Below are 21,348 nucleotides of genomic sequence, written 5' to 3' on the forward strand. Positions count from 1 at the left end.
ACAGTAATTTCAACACTGAAAAATTTCTTTTAAATTTTATTTTTTAACAAGAATGATAGGCAAAAGCAATATAACAGACATAGTACACAATGAAAAAAATCCTAAAATAGCATAACGGTACAACTTATTGAGCATATTTAAAGATATAGATGCGTTTCTGCCTTTATATGGCAGTCTTTTCATTAAAAAAAAAAAAAAAAAAAAAAAAAAAAAAATGAAAAAACTATTTTCTTGAGACACCTAAATTGAATAAAAATATATGCTACTTATAGTAAAAACACTTTAAATTATCATAGATATTAATTTTAGCATTCTCATTTATAATTCAAATACTAATACAGTTTTCTTGCTTATTGATGAAGTCGAGAAGAGTTCAACAGATATACTGCCTCCGAAGTAAAACATTATTTTGATAGTCATGAAGATTGACTTTTTGATTTAATAATACGAAAAAGAGGTAGATTTTTAGCATTTATTTTCTGAAATATAAACATGACGCATTTATTTAACACAGTGACGATTCTGCGCGTAGAAAGTCGTATTTTAACTAAGAGTCTGCATAGCATATCCGTTACTTTCATGCAATTAGATAGAGAAATCGTGTATAGAGATGAAACATACTCCAAATTTTGCCCTTTTGCTAAACTGCCAGTGTGTTAAGAACATTTTTTTTTAAAACACTATTTACATATGTTTTTTTAGTGACATATATACTAATTTTAAAACAGTACCTACTTTACCCCACTGTGTAGAAAAGTAGGTATATCAAGACATGTTCTTCTGAATGCATTGCAATCAAATAAAGTAAATAAGTTATGATTCATATTTAATCTATATGAATCCAATGCAGTAATAAAAGTCGGAAAACATTCTATTAAATAAAATATTTTATAAATTTGGACTTAAGGAACATGATAGATATGTCCATTTTCAAGAACGCGATAACTCGTCCTTTGCCGCACACAGGAATCTTAAGCACTATTTCAATTTCGATAATGACTAATGTCTTTCCACCCAATTGACACATCAGCTCATTTCAATGCCCTAGAATCTTGTTTCATTCAAATGAATGTCGATTACCTTATTAGCAACATGAGCCCCTCATCACCTCTCTATACACTGTCTGAAATTACGGATCAAATTACGGTAAAAAGTACCAGCACTACGGTGGAGGTGACTTTTTGCAGTAAAATCCATGTTTAACGGGACATAATACGGAACAAGAAATCTGATATACAGTAATTTTTACAGAAATAATAACTGTAAATAACTGAATCACTCTAATTAAATCTATCTTACTGAAAAAATTACTAATATTTTACGGTTGTGTTTTTGCCGTAGGCCATTAAGACAAGGAGCGTGTCTGTATTCCGGTGGCGCCATCTATGGCCAAGAATTCGAAATCAGCCACACCCATACGTCACACCCGTTTATAGGGCGAACTCATTCATTCATCCACAGATTGGTCCCGCAGTGGACTGATCAGTAAGACACGGTTCCCAGCAGATCACCGAAGTCAAGCATCACTGGCTACGGTCAGTGTGCGGGTGGGTGTCCACTTGGATCAGTCTGCGTAGGGACCGAGGGTGCGCCGTATTGGTCCTCGTTAAACTATGCTACCGTAAAGTGCTCGACTTCGCGCGCTGGTCGTCGGGCTACCGAAGCGGGGGTGCCATCCCCTCCGCAGACCGTCGCCAATAGCCCATTGTGCAGCTTTAGTGCGACGTAAAATTAACAACAACAACATCATCCACAGATTGAAATTTTAACCTAAGCAAAAGAACGAACAATCTCCAATTCAGTATCCATCTCAATACCCAGAGGTATAATTAGTTATTGGAACATTAATGTCTTTGTGACCCAACAGATTTAACGTGTTCCAGTTACCATTTACTACACGAGGAGTCCTCAGCCGACTGTATTTGAGCTCAAGTCCATTGCCCTGCCAACCAGGTTATCCCGGTCCATATTTGACGGTAAAAATAACATTTATGGTAAAATGGATGATGAACCAACAGATGATTGGATGATGCTAAAGTGCCGGTATTTTACTCCGTAGTTTGATTCTGAATTTCTTACAGTGCAGTGCAGCGCGAGGAGATATATTATGCCCCGTTTAAACTCTCTCGGCCACTGCGGTTCTTCTAATTTTGTTTTTTTTATCTTTATTTTTTATTTTCAATGGCAACTTTACGTTTTCTATTTCAAACAACTTTTGTTTTGTCTATTTTTCTTATGGGTGGCTTTTCTTGAGCTATGACATGTGTTAATAACATGTCATACATTTGTTATTAACATGACATGTTAATAACAAATTAATATTAAGGAAACTAGACGAAATTAGCGTGATATTCGATAAGATAAACCTAGCAATAATTTAATTTTAGTCCTAGAAGAGACCAAAATTCAGGCAAATTTATATGGGCTTTTAAATCTAAGTTATTTTAAATTAAATTTCGTTTCATATTTCAGTTTTTTTAAATAAATATTTTTAATAACAAGAAGTGAAACTTGAAAGACAAACTCGATTAATGTTTCTTACTTCTATAAATTTCTAATTGTGTTTTTAGGAAAAAGAAACAACACAGTGATTTTTTTTTAAATAAAATCTTTTTTTTAATATTTATTTTTTAATTTATATATACTTTGAGATTGGTACAGAGTGAGAAATTGTATGTACGTTTGAAAACATTTAATGCTCACAAATATGTATACAGATACAAAATAACAATATTTTTTATTCTTGTAAAGTTTCCTTGAAATTTTCAAGTATTTCAATTCTTCCGAGTTAAACTGACTTATCTAAATAAAAATTTTATATATATATATATATATATATATATATATATATATATATATATATATATATATATATATATATATATATATATATATATATATATATATATATATATATATATATATATATATATATATATATATATATATATATATATATATATATATATATATATATATATATATATATATATATATATATATATATATATATATATATATATATATATATATATATATATATATATATATATATATATATATATATATCGGTTTGTCACAGTCATAATTTTGATAGATGCTACATAGAGAGTTTGGATTTTTTAAATGACAATAACTTATTTTTTAAAGTGTAAGTTGGAGTTTTCATTATTACATTTACTTAATATAAAATGTGTTTAAAAAATTCTTTAATTCAGCCAAAAACTGTGCAACTTATATAAAGTCAAATTCTGAATGTCAGTTGAAAACTGAAAAAGTTATTGTTTAGTATAAATATATCACTTTTAGAAAAGGAATTTGTCTTTTAAATGGTAGCATCTTTCATATTTATGCGAGTTCCACATTGACTTTATACTTGACTATTTTTAAAACAATTTTTATTTTTATTTAACTCATTTAAAAAAGCCTTTTACATAAGTTGCACAATGAAATTTTATCTCTATCCAGTCGTGCTGCCATCTATCATTTTTATGAGGAACCACTGAATTTTAAATTAACTTTTTTACAAAATAGTGTTTTCTGCCATTTAAAAATAGTTATTCAATATGTATTAAATGCAATTTCCAACTTTTTAAAAAAATAATTCTCATTAACATTTAAATTATGATTTCCTCCAGCGAATTAAGAATATGCAATAATAAAAATTATCTACTACACCAAATTAATAAAAGGAAAATTTATGTTATTTTAGCATAAAAATTATTTTTTCGTTCGATTGAAAACTGTTATTTTGTTTCTTCTAGGTAAATACATTTGTTACAGCATTTCACGAAGCTGTTTTATTGTATTCTATTGCATTAAATGAAACATTGTCAGAAGGTTATACTGCTTCAAATGGATCTTTCATTATTCAAAAAATGTGGAATCGAACATTTGAAGGTAAGTCAATTTAAAAATATAATTTTAAAATATTTTACATTAATCTCTCGACCATTAAGAAAGAAACAGAAATAGCAATGTTGTTGCATAGTTGTAAAAAAATATTTTTACTATTATCCGCTATTTTGCGGAAATCCTAATTTTAAATGTCCTAAGTTATTATTTATCAACATCAATGAAGAAAAAAACATCAAGGAAAAAAATAACATCAATGAATAAAATAGTGATCATTATTTATTTTTTAAAATCAGGGTATTTCAAATTATTTCTTAACCGAATTTTTTACATGTGTTAAGTTGTCACTTGGCCACCAAGAGTTGTCATATAAAAATCAATTACTGGCGCCATCTAGAACACATTTAGATAACTATAAAGTAACCCAGAGGAATTTCCGTTTTGTTAGTTTAAATAAATAATTAAGATAGAAAATAACTGAAAAAAGAAAAGTATGAAACAGTGAAGTAAATAACAACACAACGGTCGTTTTTTGTTTGTTCTAAATACTTTATTTGCTTTATTTCGAAGTACTAAAATTAGCGTATAAAAGCTAAGAAAGATGAAAGTAACTATTAATGGGACCCCAGAAAAAAAAATATTTTCATAAATAAAAATAAACAATTAAAATAGATAATACTTATTAAAACTAAATTAATACAATTAGAATTGAATAGATTGATAATTAATAAAATTGATAAATGGTATCTTGTGGGGCTCTAGCCTTGTAATCACACTCTCCGAGCTATTTTCTAAATTTAATATTTAGAAATAATTATGTTAGCACTTAAAATTAGAAATAATTTTTTCTATGATTGACCTACGTACCAGCAAAAATGAAACATAAAGAGACATTATCAATTTAATATGTATTTTCATTAAAACTGCTAACGATTTTGAAGGCATTTGTTTATTTACATCATTTTGAGAAGTAAATATGGACAATTTGGGTAATTCTTACTAATCCCCAACAACGTCTATATTTTTTCATTTCAGGATAATCCTAGAAAAATTTACACGAAATTTTTTGACGTAAGCTGGTGAAAAATTTATTTACTGCTTGTTCCTTTAAGATGAGAAAAATTCATTTACGTCATAGATATCAGTTACTATTAAATCAAATTTATTGATTTAAGCTTGAAAAGAAATTGGGAAAATATTATACAAGGTACGACTAAGTAGAAAATGTTCTTGAGAAAGATTTTTTCCAAAAGCGATGGATTTCTTAAATTTCATTCGATATTCTTTCAAATTTATCTCTTTTTTAACTTCAAATAATTTTGTTTTAGTACGAAAAAGTGCAAAAGCAGAAAAGAAATGTTATGATAGTTACTCTTGACTCTTATGTGATTTTAATTGCAAGCATTTAATAATAACAATATTGCTCCAATGTTGCTATATTACCCTTTTAAGTATTCCGTACGAACTCCACGTGAAGAAAAATATTTAATAGAAAAAGTGGCGGTAGAAAAAATATATATATATAAATTTTCAAAATGAAATATTCAACAGTATCAGAATTATAAGTGATGAAATATCAGAATTAGATAAAGTGTTTCGTTAGATTTTTGGATTATCTTTGAAAAATACATAAATTTGGGTCAAAATTTGTAAATAAAAGTATTTTTCGTTAGTGTTGAAGTAAGAATGTTTCATTTGAAAGGTTATTATTTTTTTTTCTTATCACTGTTCTTAAGTTCTTCATCCCGCTTTTAACTGCGCAATTTCAAATCGGCCAGTTACTACTTCACGCTTGAACAGTGTGAATATACACCGAAGAGCCATTACATTATGACCACCCTGCTAATAACATGTAGGACCACCTTTAGCTCTCAAAACTGCTAGCACCCGCCGTGGCATTGATTCCACAAGGTGCTGATAGGTAGTCTGAGGTATCTGGTACCAAGCGTTCACTAACTGGTCCACCAATTCCCTCACATTGCGAGGGGGTAGCGTGGCAGCACGAATTTGGTTTTCCAAGTAGGACCACAAATGCTCTATTGGATTAAGGTCAGGTGAATTTGGGGGCCAAGACATGACTTGAAAGTCACTGGAATGCTCCTCGACGATTCGACCCTTATGACATGGTGCATTATCCTGTTGGTAAGCACCATCCCCCGCAGGAAAAACTGTAGTCATGAATGGGTGAACCTGGTTTGCAACTATGTTCAAGTAGCTTACAGACGTCAGGGATTGTTCTATGAGGATTATGGGTCCTAATGTGCCCCATGAAAACATTGTTCCTGGGCGAGAAACCATGAAAATCTGGGCGAGCCCATTGTAATAGATGGAGGGTGGTCATAATGTAATGGCTCTTCGGTGTAGTTTATAGGAAGGAAGAAGTTTCCTTGGAGGAGACTCCTGTATCTCAAGTTAAATTGCTGGAAATTGCTATTGTTCTATTTTTACGCTTTGCTAAATGTGAACTTTATCTAACGAGAAAATTAATAAATAGCACTCTTTAATAACTTTTTAATTTTATTTAATGCTAATCCTACAATGAATTTTGTTTATCAGGCATCACGGGTAAAGTGACTATTGATGAAAATGGTGACAGAGATGCTGATTATTCAATTCTTGACATGAATCCGTTGACAGGAGTATTTGAGGTTTGTACATATTTGATGCCTTCCTAACATAATAAATTTTCAACTGATTCCGTGATACATATTATTCAAGTTCAGAAAAGAAACTTTTATCTATTGCTGGATTCTGGAAATCGGATTAGTTGAACGCGATGTAGAACAGTAGTGAAAAATTTGGTACTGGGGAAATTTTTTATGCTCACGCGTGTGTATAACTTTATATTTGGTAGAAAGTTAATTATCTGTTAACTTTATTCACGTAAAAAAATGAAAAAAATGATCTGTAATTCTATCATGTAAGATTCTCGATATTAGTTCCAGAGATATAGGGAATGAATGCTAAGGAGTCCTCGAGGAACCTAGATTTTTGATACATCTTCTGGATAGCCTCTCTTATAACATTATTTTACACTAGCTGCTACGTTCCATGTCATAAGAGTTTCAAATCTTTAAAAGAGAAATCGTAATTTTTGGAGACCATACATTTTTCTCTGATTTCGTGGCTTAAGAGGACGCCTCAGTGCAGAAGAAAATTTTCCTCACAAATTCTCTTTCATTACTAATTTAATCCTTCATTACTAAATTAAAATTTAAAGTGTAGAAAAAGTGAGTTCAGACAATTCTAGAGTAAGCCATAAAGTTTCAAATGGCGAAGAGAGAAATTTAAAATGCACAAATGAAAATAAATTATGAAAATAAATTATAATAACTTAAGATTACGCAACGCGGAAGTTCTCCTCTTCTTGTCTTGTTTGCATTTTGAAGTATTTTTTTCAGAGATAGAAACTTCATGACCTACTTCAGGTTTGCCTGAACTTATTTTTGCTTTTCTTTAAATTTTAAATTAATAATGAAGAAGAAATAGAATTTGCGACGAACATTTTCTTCCGCGATATGGCGTCCTCTTAAATTATCACCGCATTAATGAGTTACATAACTCGCTCAACACTATAAATTATGAATATTGCATACTATTACTTGAAAATCTAAATACCAGGCCAAAACTTATTCAAAGCATTTATTTTTTCAAAATTCAAAACTGATAAACATATTTCTACATTTTTCTTCTTGTTTTGATCTTGTATCCATGTAACAAATTATTACGGTTTTTTAATTTAGATAAAAAAATTGCCACCGAATTTTTCGCCCCTGTCAAAACTATTTTGTAACTTTTAACCGTTAATTATATAAAAAATTGTTTCTGAAACCATATATTTCTTAATGAAAATGCAAAGTGTTCTTCTATTACTATCCTTATGGCATCAATACTTTTTAATTTATTTTCTTACTGGTGGTAATTAACGATAATATTATTTTAATATATATATTTGTTAAATCTCTCTCAAAATTGAAGTGAAAGAAGTGCGTAGATCAGAAGATGACAGTAATACTAAATTGAGAGGATAAAATGTTTTCGATTACTGGGGAATAGCTATTAAGGATGGGGTGGGTACAAAACACTAATACTTGTTTTTTCACCGTAAGAAATATAAAGAATTTCTTAAAAAATTATTCTTATAATTACCTTTAACCTTCATCTGTTAATCAAAAAGAGCTTTCGTTCTCCCACCTTCCTCAATTCTAAATTGTCAGATTTTAAAAAATTTTTTCCTTCTCCTGAATATTAATTTGCTACTCCTAATATGTACTCTTCCTTTTAATCGTTTTTGCACTGTTTAATCGTTTAGCGCACTGTGTGTTCAATAAAGCTTCATGAAAGCAAAATACCGGCCTTAATATGTGCATGGAAGTTTTTAATTTACAATATATAGGGGAGAGGGTGCCAGTGTGATCATGGGTTTGGATTGGAAATCTTAAATAATTTTATTGCTTATAGATCAAACTTCCTCTGTGAGATATCGTTGATTTGCGACACTAATGCAACAATATGTGCAGTTGCATAATTATTCTGTTAATATTTCAGTTGAAATTTGCTGAAGGTTTTTAAGATATAAAATGTAACTTTCAGATTTTCTCTTCACTCTATTATCAACATATTCTATTTTCGAAATTACAACAGAAAGTGTTAACATTATATGTTGCAATAAACTATACTGCTTCCTAGTTTTTCTTATTGCATTGTAGGCATAAATAAACGTATGTCTTTTGGGATCGATGCAGACTCATAGCGTTGGACTAGTGTGGATATGGTCACAGTGGTCCCATTTAACTTCCAATGAAAGAAATATGAATTCTTTACAAATTTAGAACATTTGATGCTATTTATATTCCAAATAAGAATGATTCTGTAGAATGATATAACTTGATAAACATTGATCTTTATCGAAAAAAATATTTAAAACATTAATCCAAAACCTTAGGAGAAAAAGTTAAAAAAAAAAAAAAACTTCTACTAATTTTGATTCAAAAAGTGAATCAGAATTTCAAGAACGACTTTGTGCTATACTCCGTTTAATACGTTAAGATCATCAAGGTAAAAGATTTAAGCAATCATTCGAACTGTATATAGTTTCGTTTTGTTTAGATAATTGTGCTTTCAAAACAATATAAAAGCTTTTAAAAATTAAACTCGTCTGAGAGAAATAAAATTCGTGATAATTTTCATAAGCAAACAGAAGACTTAACTGCTACGTCATTTCAAGAGTTGGCGATGTTGATATTCATTTTCACTTAGTGCTTGGCATCCGTTTAGCAAGCACTTAGATGCTAACAGGCTTTCTCCATAAAGATAATGGTTTTTTCTAAACTTGCAACAGAGTATAAGTTTTCACGAAGTCGATGTTCTGCTTTATAATGGCAAAGTGGAAGTTGCTTTTAGATTTCGAGACATTATTTTATATTTTATAACTGTCTTTGATCAGCCGACCCAATATAGGGTTTACGACTACCTATCTTCAACTCTGTAGCCTTGTAATTTTGAACCGAGCCCAGAAGAGGACGCGGGAACTCCTGGATAAAGTAGTGGTAGAAATTTGCCTTCTTGGAGGACTTTTTCATGGAACTTACCTTCATTTGTTTTACATGGAGAGGAAAGCTACGAAAGCCTCCCATGGTTAGCCTGATGGCAAGGGAACTCTAACCCATGATCCGTCAACCACTGAGGACATTTTATGTCAGCACTATGGTCAATATGAGCCGGGTGTGAAATTCGTATCGACCAGCCTCCGCTGGGATTCGAACCCGGTTCACCTCATAGGACGACGAACGCTCTAGTCACGAAGCTACCATGGCTCTAAATCTAGAGATTACGATGTTCAAGTTAGAAGAAAATATGAACATTATTCTGGACAGAAAGAGTAATTTCTCAAAGCTCAAGAGGAGAAATAGTTATGCTAGTAATTATTTCTTCTCACAAGTGTGTGCTGGTCCATTGCCAGTAGCTACATGGACTGCATTTCATTACTCATTTAAAGTTCATATAACGAATAATAAAAAAAGTTAAATATATTTTTCAATTTAAGTCAAATTGAATAAAGGTTTTCAAATGCAATAATTTACGTTCATTTTTTTTTTCTTTTCATAGTGAAATGTTCTATTACAAATTAATATTGTAATTCAAATATGTCAATATTCATTCTTAGATAAGGCGCAGATTCAAATTAATTTCATTTTTAGTTAATAGATATCATTTTTGAGTTATAATTAATGACTCCTTAGAAAGTTATCAACTTCGTCTCCACTATTTCCGTATAGTGGGGTAGTGTAGGAAAAACAATTTTTTTTTTAAAAAAAAAGGAAAAAAAAAGGAAAAAAAATATTATGACAAAACTAAGCAACTTTGTAATAAACTAGAATGCACGTAAGCGTTCAAATCATTCTAGAAAAAATAATGCTGCACGTGGTAAAGATTATGCTAATGTATCGGAATGGGTGAATTCCGATAACATAGAAATATTATCGGAATTCATAGAATTCAGAATTTTTTTACATTTCAGACTTTTCTTGTATTTAAAATGCATTTTCTGAAGTACTTTGATTGTAAGAAAATTTCTTTACGCTAACACTCATTACAAGAAGAAATGGAATTCTTGGAAATTTTGAATATAGATTTTGTTATAATGTTAACACTGTTTTGAAATAAAAGCTGAATTGAAAAAGTTTGAATTTGTAGTTTTTATTAAGCTTTAAGTATGAGTATTTATAATTTTTCCTTAAAAATTTGATGTTTAGCAATATATTTAGTTCTATTTTATTTCCTTTTTTTTTAAAATTTTGTTAAGGATTTTTTAATAAACACAGGTAGTCACATTTTTGATCTAGGGAAAATTTATTTAGAAATTTATTCATTACAATTTGTTGTAGAGCTGTTAGTATGACATTGAAAATTTGTAGTTTTTAAACTCAAGTGTGCCTTTAGATTAAAAATATAAAATAGAAATTTAAACTTTACTTTAAATAAATAATTTTAGGACCTCTAATTACCAAAACAAAATTTCAATTCCAATTGAACCTTTAAAAAAATGCCTCGTAACCAGTGGGACAACTTAAATATGGTTTTTGAATTTCCACTCTAGTTCCTTCTCCCTTTCATGCTTGCATCATTATTTATTTGATGAACTTTAAAATTAGTAAAAAACGAAAACTCTTATTTTTCTTTTTTAAAAAAACCTATAGGTTGTAGCCAATTACATTGGAACTGAGAAGCAAGTGGTTGATGAGCCGGGAAAAACCATCCACTGGGCCGGAGGAAGGAAAAATCCCCCTCTTGACAATCCACCCTGTGGCTTTGATAACTCGAAATGTCCCAAAAGAGGTAATTTTTAATTCATCAAAAATCTAAAATTAGCATACTGAATTTTTAATATTTATTGATGTGATAAAATCTAAGAGCTCGTAAAAATGTTAAAATATTCCAGACGCGACAGATGAAAGTTCCAGGAAAATCTTTATTCCGATTTGTAATTGAGAACCTTCTTAGTCGGTGATTGGGTTGTTGGCAAAGGATTGTATAAATTCAAAATGACAGAACCTATTTAAATAATTCTCGACTCTCTGAATTATAGGCTTATTATTTCCGTCCCAAACTTCAGAAGTTAATAATTCAAACTCCATCTGATATAATTAACTTAACGATATATAATATGACATGATACGAAAGCAATTTATATAAGAGCAAAAATATCCCGAAGAAAATTGCTTTTCACTTGAATTCACATTTATAATTAGGGTGTGTAGTCTTTTCATAGAAAGAAATTGGTTTTCAATGCTTTTTAAATATTAATAAAACAAAATGTTTCTATTAGCAAGTACGCACAATAGCATGTATAATTTTGGAAATACTACTAATTTTTAGCGCTCTTATTATTTAATACTGCATGTATTTTCAAAAGGTTATTATTAGAATTATGTATTTTTGTTTCCATAAAATTTGCTTGATTAACCATTTTTGATTTCTATAATGTAAGAATTTTATAATATTTAAAAAATTTTTTGTTCGACTTTGTTTTGTTAAAAAGTTCTGAAAAAAATAAATAGGGTATACAAACTTGTGTACCATTATATTGCTGGAGTATATATATGATTAATTTTTTTACAGATTATATAGATTAAAACGTATAGATTATCTTTTCAAACTGTAAGACATTCAGGATCGAATTGCAGTAAAAAATACTTACACAGTAGCACTTGCAACCTTTAACCTGACTTCAACACCTGTAAAATGCATTTTACCGTAAAATTTACAATCGTAATTTTCGAATTATATTTAATTACAGTGGTTCAGTTGATAGTACTGTAAAATTTACGGTATATAATTTTTTCTTGTCTTGTAATGCTTAATTGTAAAAATAGATGCATGCTAACTAATGAGTGCTGACAATATTTTCCGTTACGAAATCAGACACATGAACTTACTTCTGTATAACAATAATTATTTTGACGTTCTTGGATTTCTGACCCTCAAAATATAGGAAATGGCCGCAATCTGGGTAATATGGTACCATTAGTTTGATCAGGAATTTGGTTCTAAGTTTGAACCCTTTAATGTAAATTTTTCTTTTTGCGTATTTACTATATCTCAAAACTTTTTAAGTGAACTGAAAAAATTTTTTTTCACCACAATTATAAAATTTATTTATCTAAAAATAATTTTATGCAAAATGCAACTTTTAGTAAAGATTTATTATTTTTTGTTATTTTATTTAACAACAGTCGAAAAAATTTCAATGTATACATTTCTTACATCGCTTAAAAGAATGTAATTTTAAATGGAAAAATACAACATTTGACAGAAATCACTCAAATAGTTCCTGAGAAATCAAATTTTGAAAAAGTTTAATTTTTAAAAATTGAGTCAAAAACTCAAAAAAAAAAATTCGCAAAATTAAGATCAAGGGGTCCAAACTTTGGACTGCTCTCTTGATCAAACTATTGGAACCATACTTCTGAGATTGAAGCTACCACCAATATCTTGGGTGTCAGTAATTCAAATCCACCAAAAAATTATATGTTTATTCATGGAAATTACGTTTATGTGTTTGATTTCGTAACTCGTCGTAATTCCGTAATGTCGTCGTTAACTTCGTAATGTCGTCGACCTGAACTAAATAATAGGCATATTTGATCTTACCCTCTCAAACCATCAAGATTGAATTCTAGAACGTGAAGATCCAATCATTAGATGAAATATTATTCAGGGTGGTCAGTTTTTCATTTCGGCCATTATACAATTTTGTTATAAATATATAACTATCACTCTTAGATCGTATATTACTGATAAATAATTCACAAATGGAGAAAGTTTTAATGATTTTTACATTTATATTTCACAGGGCTTATATTTTTCAAACTGTAAATTCACGAAATAACTGAGAAACATATATTTTTAGTATTTAATATACAAGAATATAATAGTTTCTTTAACATAAAGTATTCAATATTTCCATGAATAGTATATTAGATATATTCAATATATAAATAAAATTATAATACATTTTGTAATAATAACTGTTTCACTTCATTAGATAATAGCAATCAACTCACAACTGTTGTCCTGGCTGTTGTAGTTGTGTTTTTGTTAGTTGGATCTTTAGCTCTGTTTAGGTAAGTTGAATCTTTGAGTAATCATAATTAAAATTTCAGCCATAATATTGATGCTACAGAACTTGTCATTATATGTAAGATTTATGTGTTTTTCAAAATTATAATAATATAAACTTGCAAATTTACATATAATTTACAATACAACGTGCATTACTGCCTACATTACTCGCAATTAGCATTTTTTTGCCCGACTTTGAAAATGGAGATTGATTTCTAAAATTGTTTAATTACATTTTGCTTTCTCTTCGTGCAAAGCCTTTGTTTACATATTTGTTGTAAAGAATAATGTTGTATACGTTTACCAGGTAGCTAAAGCAAAAAATAAAAAAGTTTATTAAAATAGAAAAGAGAAAAACATCTTTCAGTTTTAAGTAAAATTTTTTAACTTCTTTTGCGCGCTGTGAAAATAGAAACTGAAAACCGACACCTAGAGGTCCGAAGTAGTGATAAACTGGTACATCAAAAACATAAAATGGAGTTTCAAAAATTTTTTTAGAAATTATTAGTTGATTGGTTTGAAATTTTCAGTATAATTTTATAATGTTAAAAGCAACTTAGATACAAAATTTAAAGAAAATGATTTAAAAAGTTTTAAAAATAAAAAAAATAAAAATTTGGAATTTATATAACTTTTTTTTAATATTATTCCTCGCTTTTGAAATTTTGACGTAATTCTTTCAAAAAATTATATATTAGGTGATATAAAAAATGTTGGTAATACTTCTACTATTTTTTACTAATGAAACAAATAACAGTTAAAAAACAGTCAAGAACGAGCATTTTCGGAAAAAAAATTATAAGATCGTAATAAAAGATCAAATAAATTTAATACTACTTACTTAATTAAAGAAAACTTTTCCATCAAAATGCTAATGATGTACAGAAATATATAGTATCGAATTTTTAGCTCAATGGAAAAAAATTTCATTTCGCATGAACAATTTGAAATTCAAAAATTTGTCTAAAGGGAAATTTTGAGAAAAATGGCTTTTTCTAGTTATTTATAGCAAATTCCACCTTAGAACAAATATTTCCTTTTTTTAAACATAAATTACTATTAATATGATCTTATGAACTGGTTAAATAATTAGATGCTTTAAAACTTAAAAATAATAGACACAACTTTCTAAAACAAGCAAAAACGCGTTTGGGTATACAGCAGCTGCAGACAAGAAAATATAAACAAAGGTGCGTAGTTAAACCTTCCTTCGTCAATTTTTCTCCAAGTCAAAAACTTTTTGTTATAAAATGTTCAACTAAATACTTAGATTTCAATAATATAAAAAGTAGAAAATTTACAGTAAATTTTCGAATTTTCGTTCATTTGAAAGTCCCTTGTCGTCTTAAATAAATTGATGATATAAGAGTTCAAGCGCTCACTGTGAAAAATGAATGCTCAAATTTCACGAAACTTTCTCCGTCTTTAGCGAAATCATTTCCTGGTATATGCTCTGAGCAAAAATTTTGAAATAAATATCGTCTCTTCTCCGAGGAAACGAATTTCCTCAAAATTAAACAAATATTTCGTCATTCTACTTTTTTGCAAAATAATAATAATAATAATTACTTTATGATGCGTATCATAGAGATGGATCAATGCCATCTAAAACATAAATTACACACGCGTACATAGTGAGATAAATTGCATAGTGAGATAAATTACACACGTGGTTGTAGCGAAATTTTAATATATTTCATGACCGTTGTTGAACAGCCAACCCAATTTTTGAGTTAAAGATTACCAATATTCAACTCCGTAGCTTTGCCTTCGCGGAGGACTTTTTGATGAAACTAACCCACATTTGCGTTACATGGAGTGGAAAACAACGAAAACCTCCCACGGTTAGCCTGGCGACTAAAGGACTCTAACCCATGATCCGACTACTACTGAGGATATTTTGCAACAGCACTGTGGTCGGTGCGAGCCGGGTGTAGATACCTATCGACCAGCCATATCTGGTATTCGAACTCGGTTCAGTGGAAGGTGAGCCCTCTATCCCCTGAGCCACTACGGTTCTCGAAGCAAAATTCAAGCAAGTGATCTTCCTAGTTTCAGATCAACTGTTAAACTACCATACAGCTTGGTTATTTTGTTTCGTCCCTTTATTTTCGATCGGGCATTCAGTCTTCATTCTAGTTAACAATTTCCCCAATTAACTGCGATTCCGGTTTGAGAAAACACTTTCGTCGTTCACGTTTTGTCACAAATAACATGATTTCGTAACGAAATAATTCTCAAATTAACAAAATACAGATCCGAAGATTGCGAAATCTTCAAAAGTGAGAATTTTATTTTTTAGAGTGCAATCACATGAGTCTGAAAAACATAATAAAGCAAAATACAGCTGTAGTGTTAAATAGATGCTAGTTAAGCTATCATTAAAAATAACAAAAATAATGAATAAAAAAGAAATGTTTGCTTCATAAATTTATTGAGATGCAGAATTTCAAGTTTATTTAACTCTAAAACAAATGTTTTGATGGTTAAGTTAATTGCAATTGCCTCGAAATACTTAAAAAGCTGTTCTAAAACAAGTAAGCGACGTGGTTTTAATTATCGCAAACACAGAATGCTTAAAAATATGATATTTAAAACTGTTTTACCGCAGGCAGAAAATTGTTTTAGAATTGAAAGAAATGGCTTTTGCCGGTAACATAACTGCGAAAGAGAGTAAAAAGATGACAAGAATGCAATTAAAGAAACAAGATGAAAAAACGTTTTTTTATTTATTTTGATTTTAGATACATAGCTTTTAAATGGTATATTTAATTACTTATAGTTTTCTTCTGAACACAGTCCCAAAACTGCTTACGAATTTAGAGCAAAGCGTTGTGGTTTTAATTCATTTAGAGTTAAATATGTATTCCAGATTTTTAGAGTTAAATATGAATTCCAGATATTTAGAGTTAAATATGTATGTTCATTTAGAGTTAAAAATTCTTTTTAATTTTCGATCAGTGTTAATATAATCCTTTAAAAAACAACTTCAAAATATTTCCTTTTTCGAATTTCTACTAATCCGTTTAATAGGATTTAATGTTTCTTTTTCCCTTTTTCGAGTTAATTAAAATTCCTTAAACTGATATAACCGTATAAGCATGAACTAAAGGATTCTTGTTTTCCTTAGCTTGTGAAAAAGTAAAATAAATTTTTTAAAAAATTCCTCGAAAAAATTTCTTTCTTGGGTTTTGAAAGAAATTTAAAAGCTCTCTTTTTTTATTTCAAAAAAGTAATTCTTTTCCTATTGTCTGCGGAAACTTGCTTCGAAAATGGAGATTTTACTTTTCCGAAACTTTAGTTTTCACTCACATTCTGCTTTATTTTCGTTTACTGATTTTATTTTTCTGAAGAATAAATACGTGGTTACTTTTTGATGGATTTCAAAATGCACTTAATGAAAAAGAAATGTTTTGAGTAAACATTCTGAGATTGACTTTTTTTCTTTATAAAGTGATTGTGTGTATTTTTCTCGTAGAAGCTTATTTGACTGGTATCTAAATTAACCCTCGAATATTGATGCTTGGTTTATCATTTTCCGTAAGAAATTTAATATTGCTTACTTATCTGAAAAAAAAAAACAATGATAGATTCCATTTATCAAACGATATATTCAAAGAAGAATCAATCCACTGTAAATATATTCAGAGTTAAGACAAACTATTGATAAAGTATTCCGAAATATGACAATCCACTCCAAATATGTTTAAAGATAGGACAGCCCATGGTGAATATAATCAAAGATCGGACAACCCACTGAAATATATATTGATATAGGACAATCCACTATGAATTCATTCAGAGGTAGGACAATTCAATATAAATATGTTCATAGATAATGTAATTCTGCAGTAAATACATTCTTTGATAACTTTGTAGTAAATATACTCAGAAATAAGATGATTCATTTCTTTTCCTTTGCGTCTGCTATTTAATTTATGAAGTTAAAGTAATTCCGGTAAAGATGTCCTATTTCGACAAAGCTAATTCCTGACACAGTAAACGGTATATTCAAAGAACAATCCACTGTAAATTTAATTAGAGATAGCAGAGTACATTGTAAATATATTCCGAGATATAGCAATGTACTGTAAATATGGTCAGAAATAAGACTGTGAATATAATCAAATGTCGGGCAATCCACTGAAATATATCCAGAGATATGACAATTCCCTATAATTATGTTCAGAGTTATTGTAATCGCATATATAATAGATTCTTTGTTAACTTTTTAGTAGATATACTCAGAAATAATCTGATTCCTTTTTTTCTTTAAATTTGCAATTTCATTTATGATGTTAGGGTAATTCTAATAGATATGTCACACCTTGTCAAAAAATGATTATCCTTAGTCTTATGTTGCGTTTTGAAAAGCAAAAAAGTTATAATTTATTAAACTGCATTGCTTTCAAAATAAATGTTAAAAAAAGTATTACCTTCTTACTTTTGATTATTGGAAGATTTTTCGTGAAACATTTCATGCATCACACTAGTCTGTTCAGTATAAGCATGTTTCACGTGTAATGCTTAATATAAATATTGCTTCGAAAAATCATATTTACATAGTTAGCAGTTATGGGGCAAAATTAACGGTTGCTACAGTCTATATGGCGTCAAACTATAAAATAGTATCAATTAAAAAATTGTCTGCCAACAGCCGCACGAAAGCCACTTTTTTGTAAAGAAAATTTGCATTTTATTATTATTTTTTTCATAAATATGGAATTATTATGGCCCAACGTTATAAATAAAAATTTTTTTTTAAATTGTTTAAAATTTTCAATTTCTTTAAGTTGCCACTGTTAAAAATGATACAACTATACGGAGAGAGCGAAATTATGGTAAAATTAACTTACTGCATAATAATTACATTTCTGGTTGAAAAAAAATTCTAGTAATAAAACCAACTTATACGGTAGTTATACACCATTTACTTAGTAATTTTTCTGTTTATATGGTAACGGTTTACCGAAAATTCTGATTCTTAAAATTAAAGTCCTTTTAACCAAACATTTAGAAAACAAATTCAAAACTGAAGTGTAAATTTAGCCTAATAAATTGATTTTATGCCAGGTTAATTTTTATGATAAACACTATGTTTCATGATTAATTTAAGCAAAAACATTAGCAAAACTTTCCGTTAAATATTACGAAGCTTTTTGATGCTTCCATAGAACCAGAAACCAGATTTAACCATATTCTGGTAGTTTAGACCTTATTTTTTTCTTGTAGCCACTGACCAGTAGCACAATTTCTTAATTAACAGTTGCAAATTTAATTTGTATTTCCGTGAAGGAAGCGAATACCGCCTTCAATCAATTTAATCAAGGGCAAAAGAAAAATATGAAGAAAAAAGAATGAAGCAAATATTTTTATTTTCCTGTAAAATATAATTCTTTTTTTTTCTCCAAAATTCAATAATTAGTATTTATAAAACTTCGTAATGTGCAGAGTATCGTAATCAAGGGATTTCGCAATTTTAGCAATTTTGAAAGAGTTAATAGAGATCAATACTTGATCCAGTAACATGCCTCACACTCGAGTCATGTTTCTAGGAAGAAGTAGCTCGTAAATTACATAAATAAAATTGTTCTCATTTTTTGATTTATTTATCTTTATTAATAATATAGCATAGAATTTAAATATACTAGATAATTATAGAATTTGAAATTTATTTTGATAAATATTATTGTAGTTAGACCTATTAAAACAAATTAACTTTATTTAGTTAAACAAAAAATATTATTTTTCAAAACACTTAAGTTTTCCCAATGAATATGACTTCTGTAAGGAATCACGAACGTAAAACGTGTACTCAATCACTTTTCTGAACGAAAAAAATTATTAAAAGTTATTAGATGTATGATTTTGGCATCAAGTTATAGTCTATTTTGCAATCAAATCAAACAACTAAATATAACTAGAAAGAAGGAATTTTATTTTTGGCCTTGTAGTTAATGATGTGTTCATTACCGGAATAGATTTTAGCAAGCACATCGATAATATTATTTTCCAAAATTATATTTCATTGATTTATGGGTGGCTTTTTTTCCATTTCTTTACTGTCTTCTATTAATATATCTTAGGTAAAATTATTTGAAAAAAAAAAAAACAATTCCTGCTCTTTTAGTTCATTACAGTATGTGGCTATTACATAAAAGATGAAGCAAAAACAATGAATTTAGATTTTTTGTTGCGCCGATTTTACGCAAAAAGGCATTTTCCTATTTACGTTTTGTCAAATTATTTTCATTTAAGTTATATTTATACACTTAATTTACTTTATTAATTATAAAACTTCACTTAAACTTAAATTTTCTGAGTCAGTGAAATTGTGATTTTAGTGAAAAAAAACGTATGTCACTTGAAAATAATAACATGCTGAACTACACCATCCGCATACTTCATTGAATTATAAAAATTGAAGTTAGGAATTAAACTTAAGTTAAAAACTTTATTTCTTACATTAATTGTGATCATTTCAAGAACCAGCTTTAACTTTCAGCAACAATTGAGGCAACATACAAATGTTGTAAAATTTTTATGCATGCTGTGTAAACTTTAATTGGTTTTCTATATTTGTGAATGAAACGTTTTATTTTAACAATTTCTCCTAGGTACTACAGAAGAGAAGCACAGCTGGCTTCGATGTCGTGGAAAATAAAATGGGACGAGATTACATTGACCGCAGTATCGAAGAAAATGAGGCCGGGTTCAAGACTAAGCTTAACCAGGCTGAGCCTTACTGTAAGCAGTTCATACATTCAACCTAATTAAATTAACATCAAAATATATATTATTTATTTTATAAATTTGTATCTTACGTTCCTTGTATAAGCATTTTTTTTCTATAAATAAGGCTAAACGCAAAAGTGAAAAATAAAAAAAAGTCATTCAGACAATGCCATTCGGTTTTCCGTTGTAATAAATAATTTCTTTAAGGATTCAGTAGAAACTTTCAGCGGCAAAACCTATCACTATGAACATCATACCCAAAACCTCTTATAGAATACGGGGGATAACCAGAGTGCGCAAGGGGGATATTATAATTTAAGGGGTATATAAGCATTTACGTCACCATGAATGACCAAAATCAAAAGAATGTCGACTTTCACCGGTGAATGTCAACAATCACGTGGACGCTTTGGTGAACGTCCGAAATGTTTGCTATATCCGATTTAATATTAATTTATTCGTTGATATTATTAGATTAATTTTATATTTTAATATATGCTGAAGATAGATTAGGAGAAACATCAGTGCTCGGAGTACCGGTTAAATGCATATTGGCAATGCCACTTGACCTTAAAAAACATTGATGTAGGGAATACCGGGCAAATATATGCCGAGCAGTGGCACTTATCTAGACCTATTACATATTTTGGATATGCGACTATGTGATTGTCAACATTCACCGGTGGAAGTCACCACCAATTTCGGTCATTTACAGTAACATGTACGTGTAAATACATATAAAGCAGGGAATGTTTTATTTATTTCTTACTGTCAGTGAAGTAGTATGATAACCACTTTGCTGCACTGGCTATCAATTTATTGAAACGTAATTTCCACAATGAAAAGAATTTTTTCTGGTAAAAATCCAATTAATGCCGTCAGTGCTGAAGGTATGACTTTTATTATAAGACTTTTCATTCTGTTGCACCATTGCAAATCACCGGTGTAAAGGTTAAAATGGGTTTCATTAGAATAAAAGCCGGTTTTATAACATAATTTACAACCCTGATGAACCGTTATCAAGCTCCATAAAAGAAAAATAGTGCGAAAATCAGCTTTACTGGTTGCATAGGAGTGAGGTGAACTCACCTTTTTGAAGACTGCTTTGGAGCTAAATAATCTTTATTGGATCTT

The 21,348-nt window shown here is 29.2% G+C and overlaps 1 protein-coding gene across 2 annotated transcripts in view; it reads left to right on the plus strand.

Annotated features, from left to right (window-relative positions):
• LOC107448012 (atrial natriuretic peptide receptor 1) overlaps window positions 1–21,348 on the plus strand; it is a 573,894-nt gene that overhangs the window by 401,517 nt on the left and 151,029 nt on the right. For both annotated transcript variants that reach the window (XM_087159148.1, XM_087159149.1), the window contains exons 4-8: window positions 3,765–3,900; window positions 6,412–6,503; window positions 11,055–11,193; window positions 13,403–13,481; window positions 20,097–20,226. In XM_087159148.1, the coding sequence (XP_087015274.1) occupies window positions 3,765–3,900; window positions 6,412–6,503; window positions 11,055–11,193; window positions 13,403–13,481; window positions 20,097–20,226 (576 nt within the window). The remainder of the gene's footprint in view (window positions 1–3,764; window positions 3,901–6,411; window positions 6,504–11,054; window positions 11,194–13,402; window positions 13,482–20,096; window positions 20,227–21,348) is intronic.

This window comes from Parasteatoda tepidariorum, chromosome 3, assembly GCF_982258835.1.
Source record: "Parasteatoda tepidariorum strain Cologne lab strain chromosome 3, Ptep-v5.0, whole genome shotgun sequence".
In the NCBI taxonomy this organism is placed as follows: Eukaryota; Metazoa; Arthropoda; class Arachnida; order Araneae; family Theridiidae; genus Parasteatoda; species Parasteatoda tepidariorum.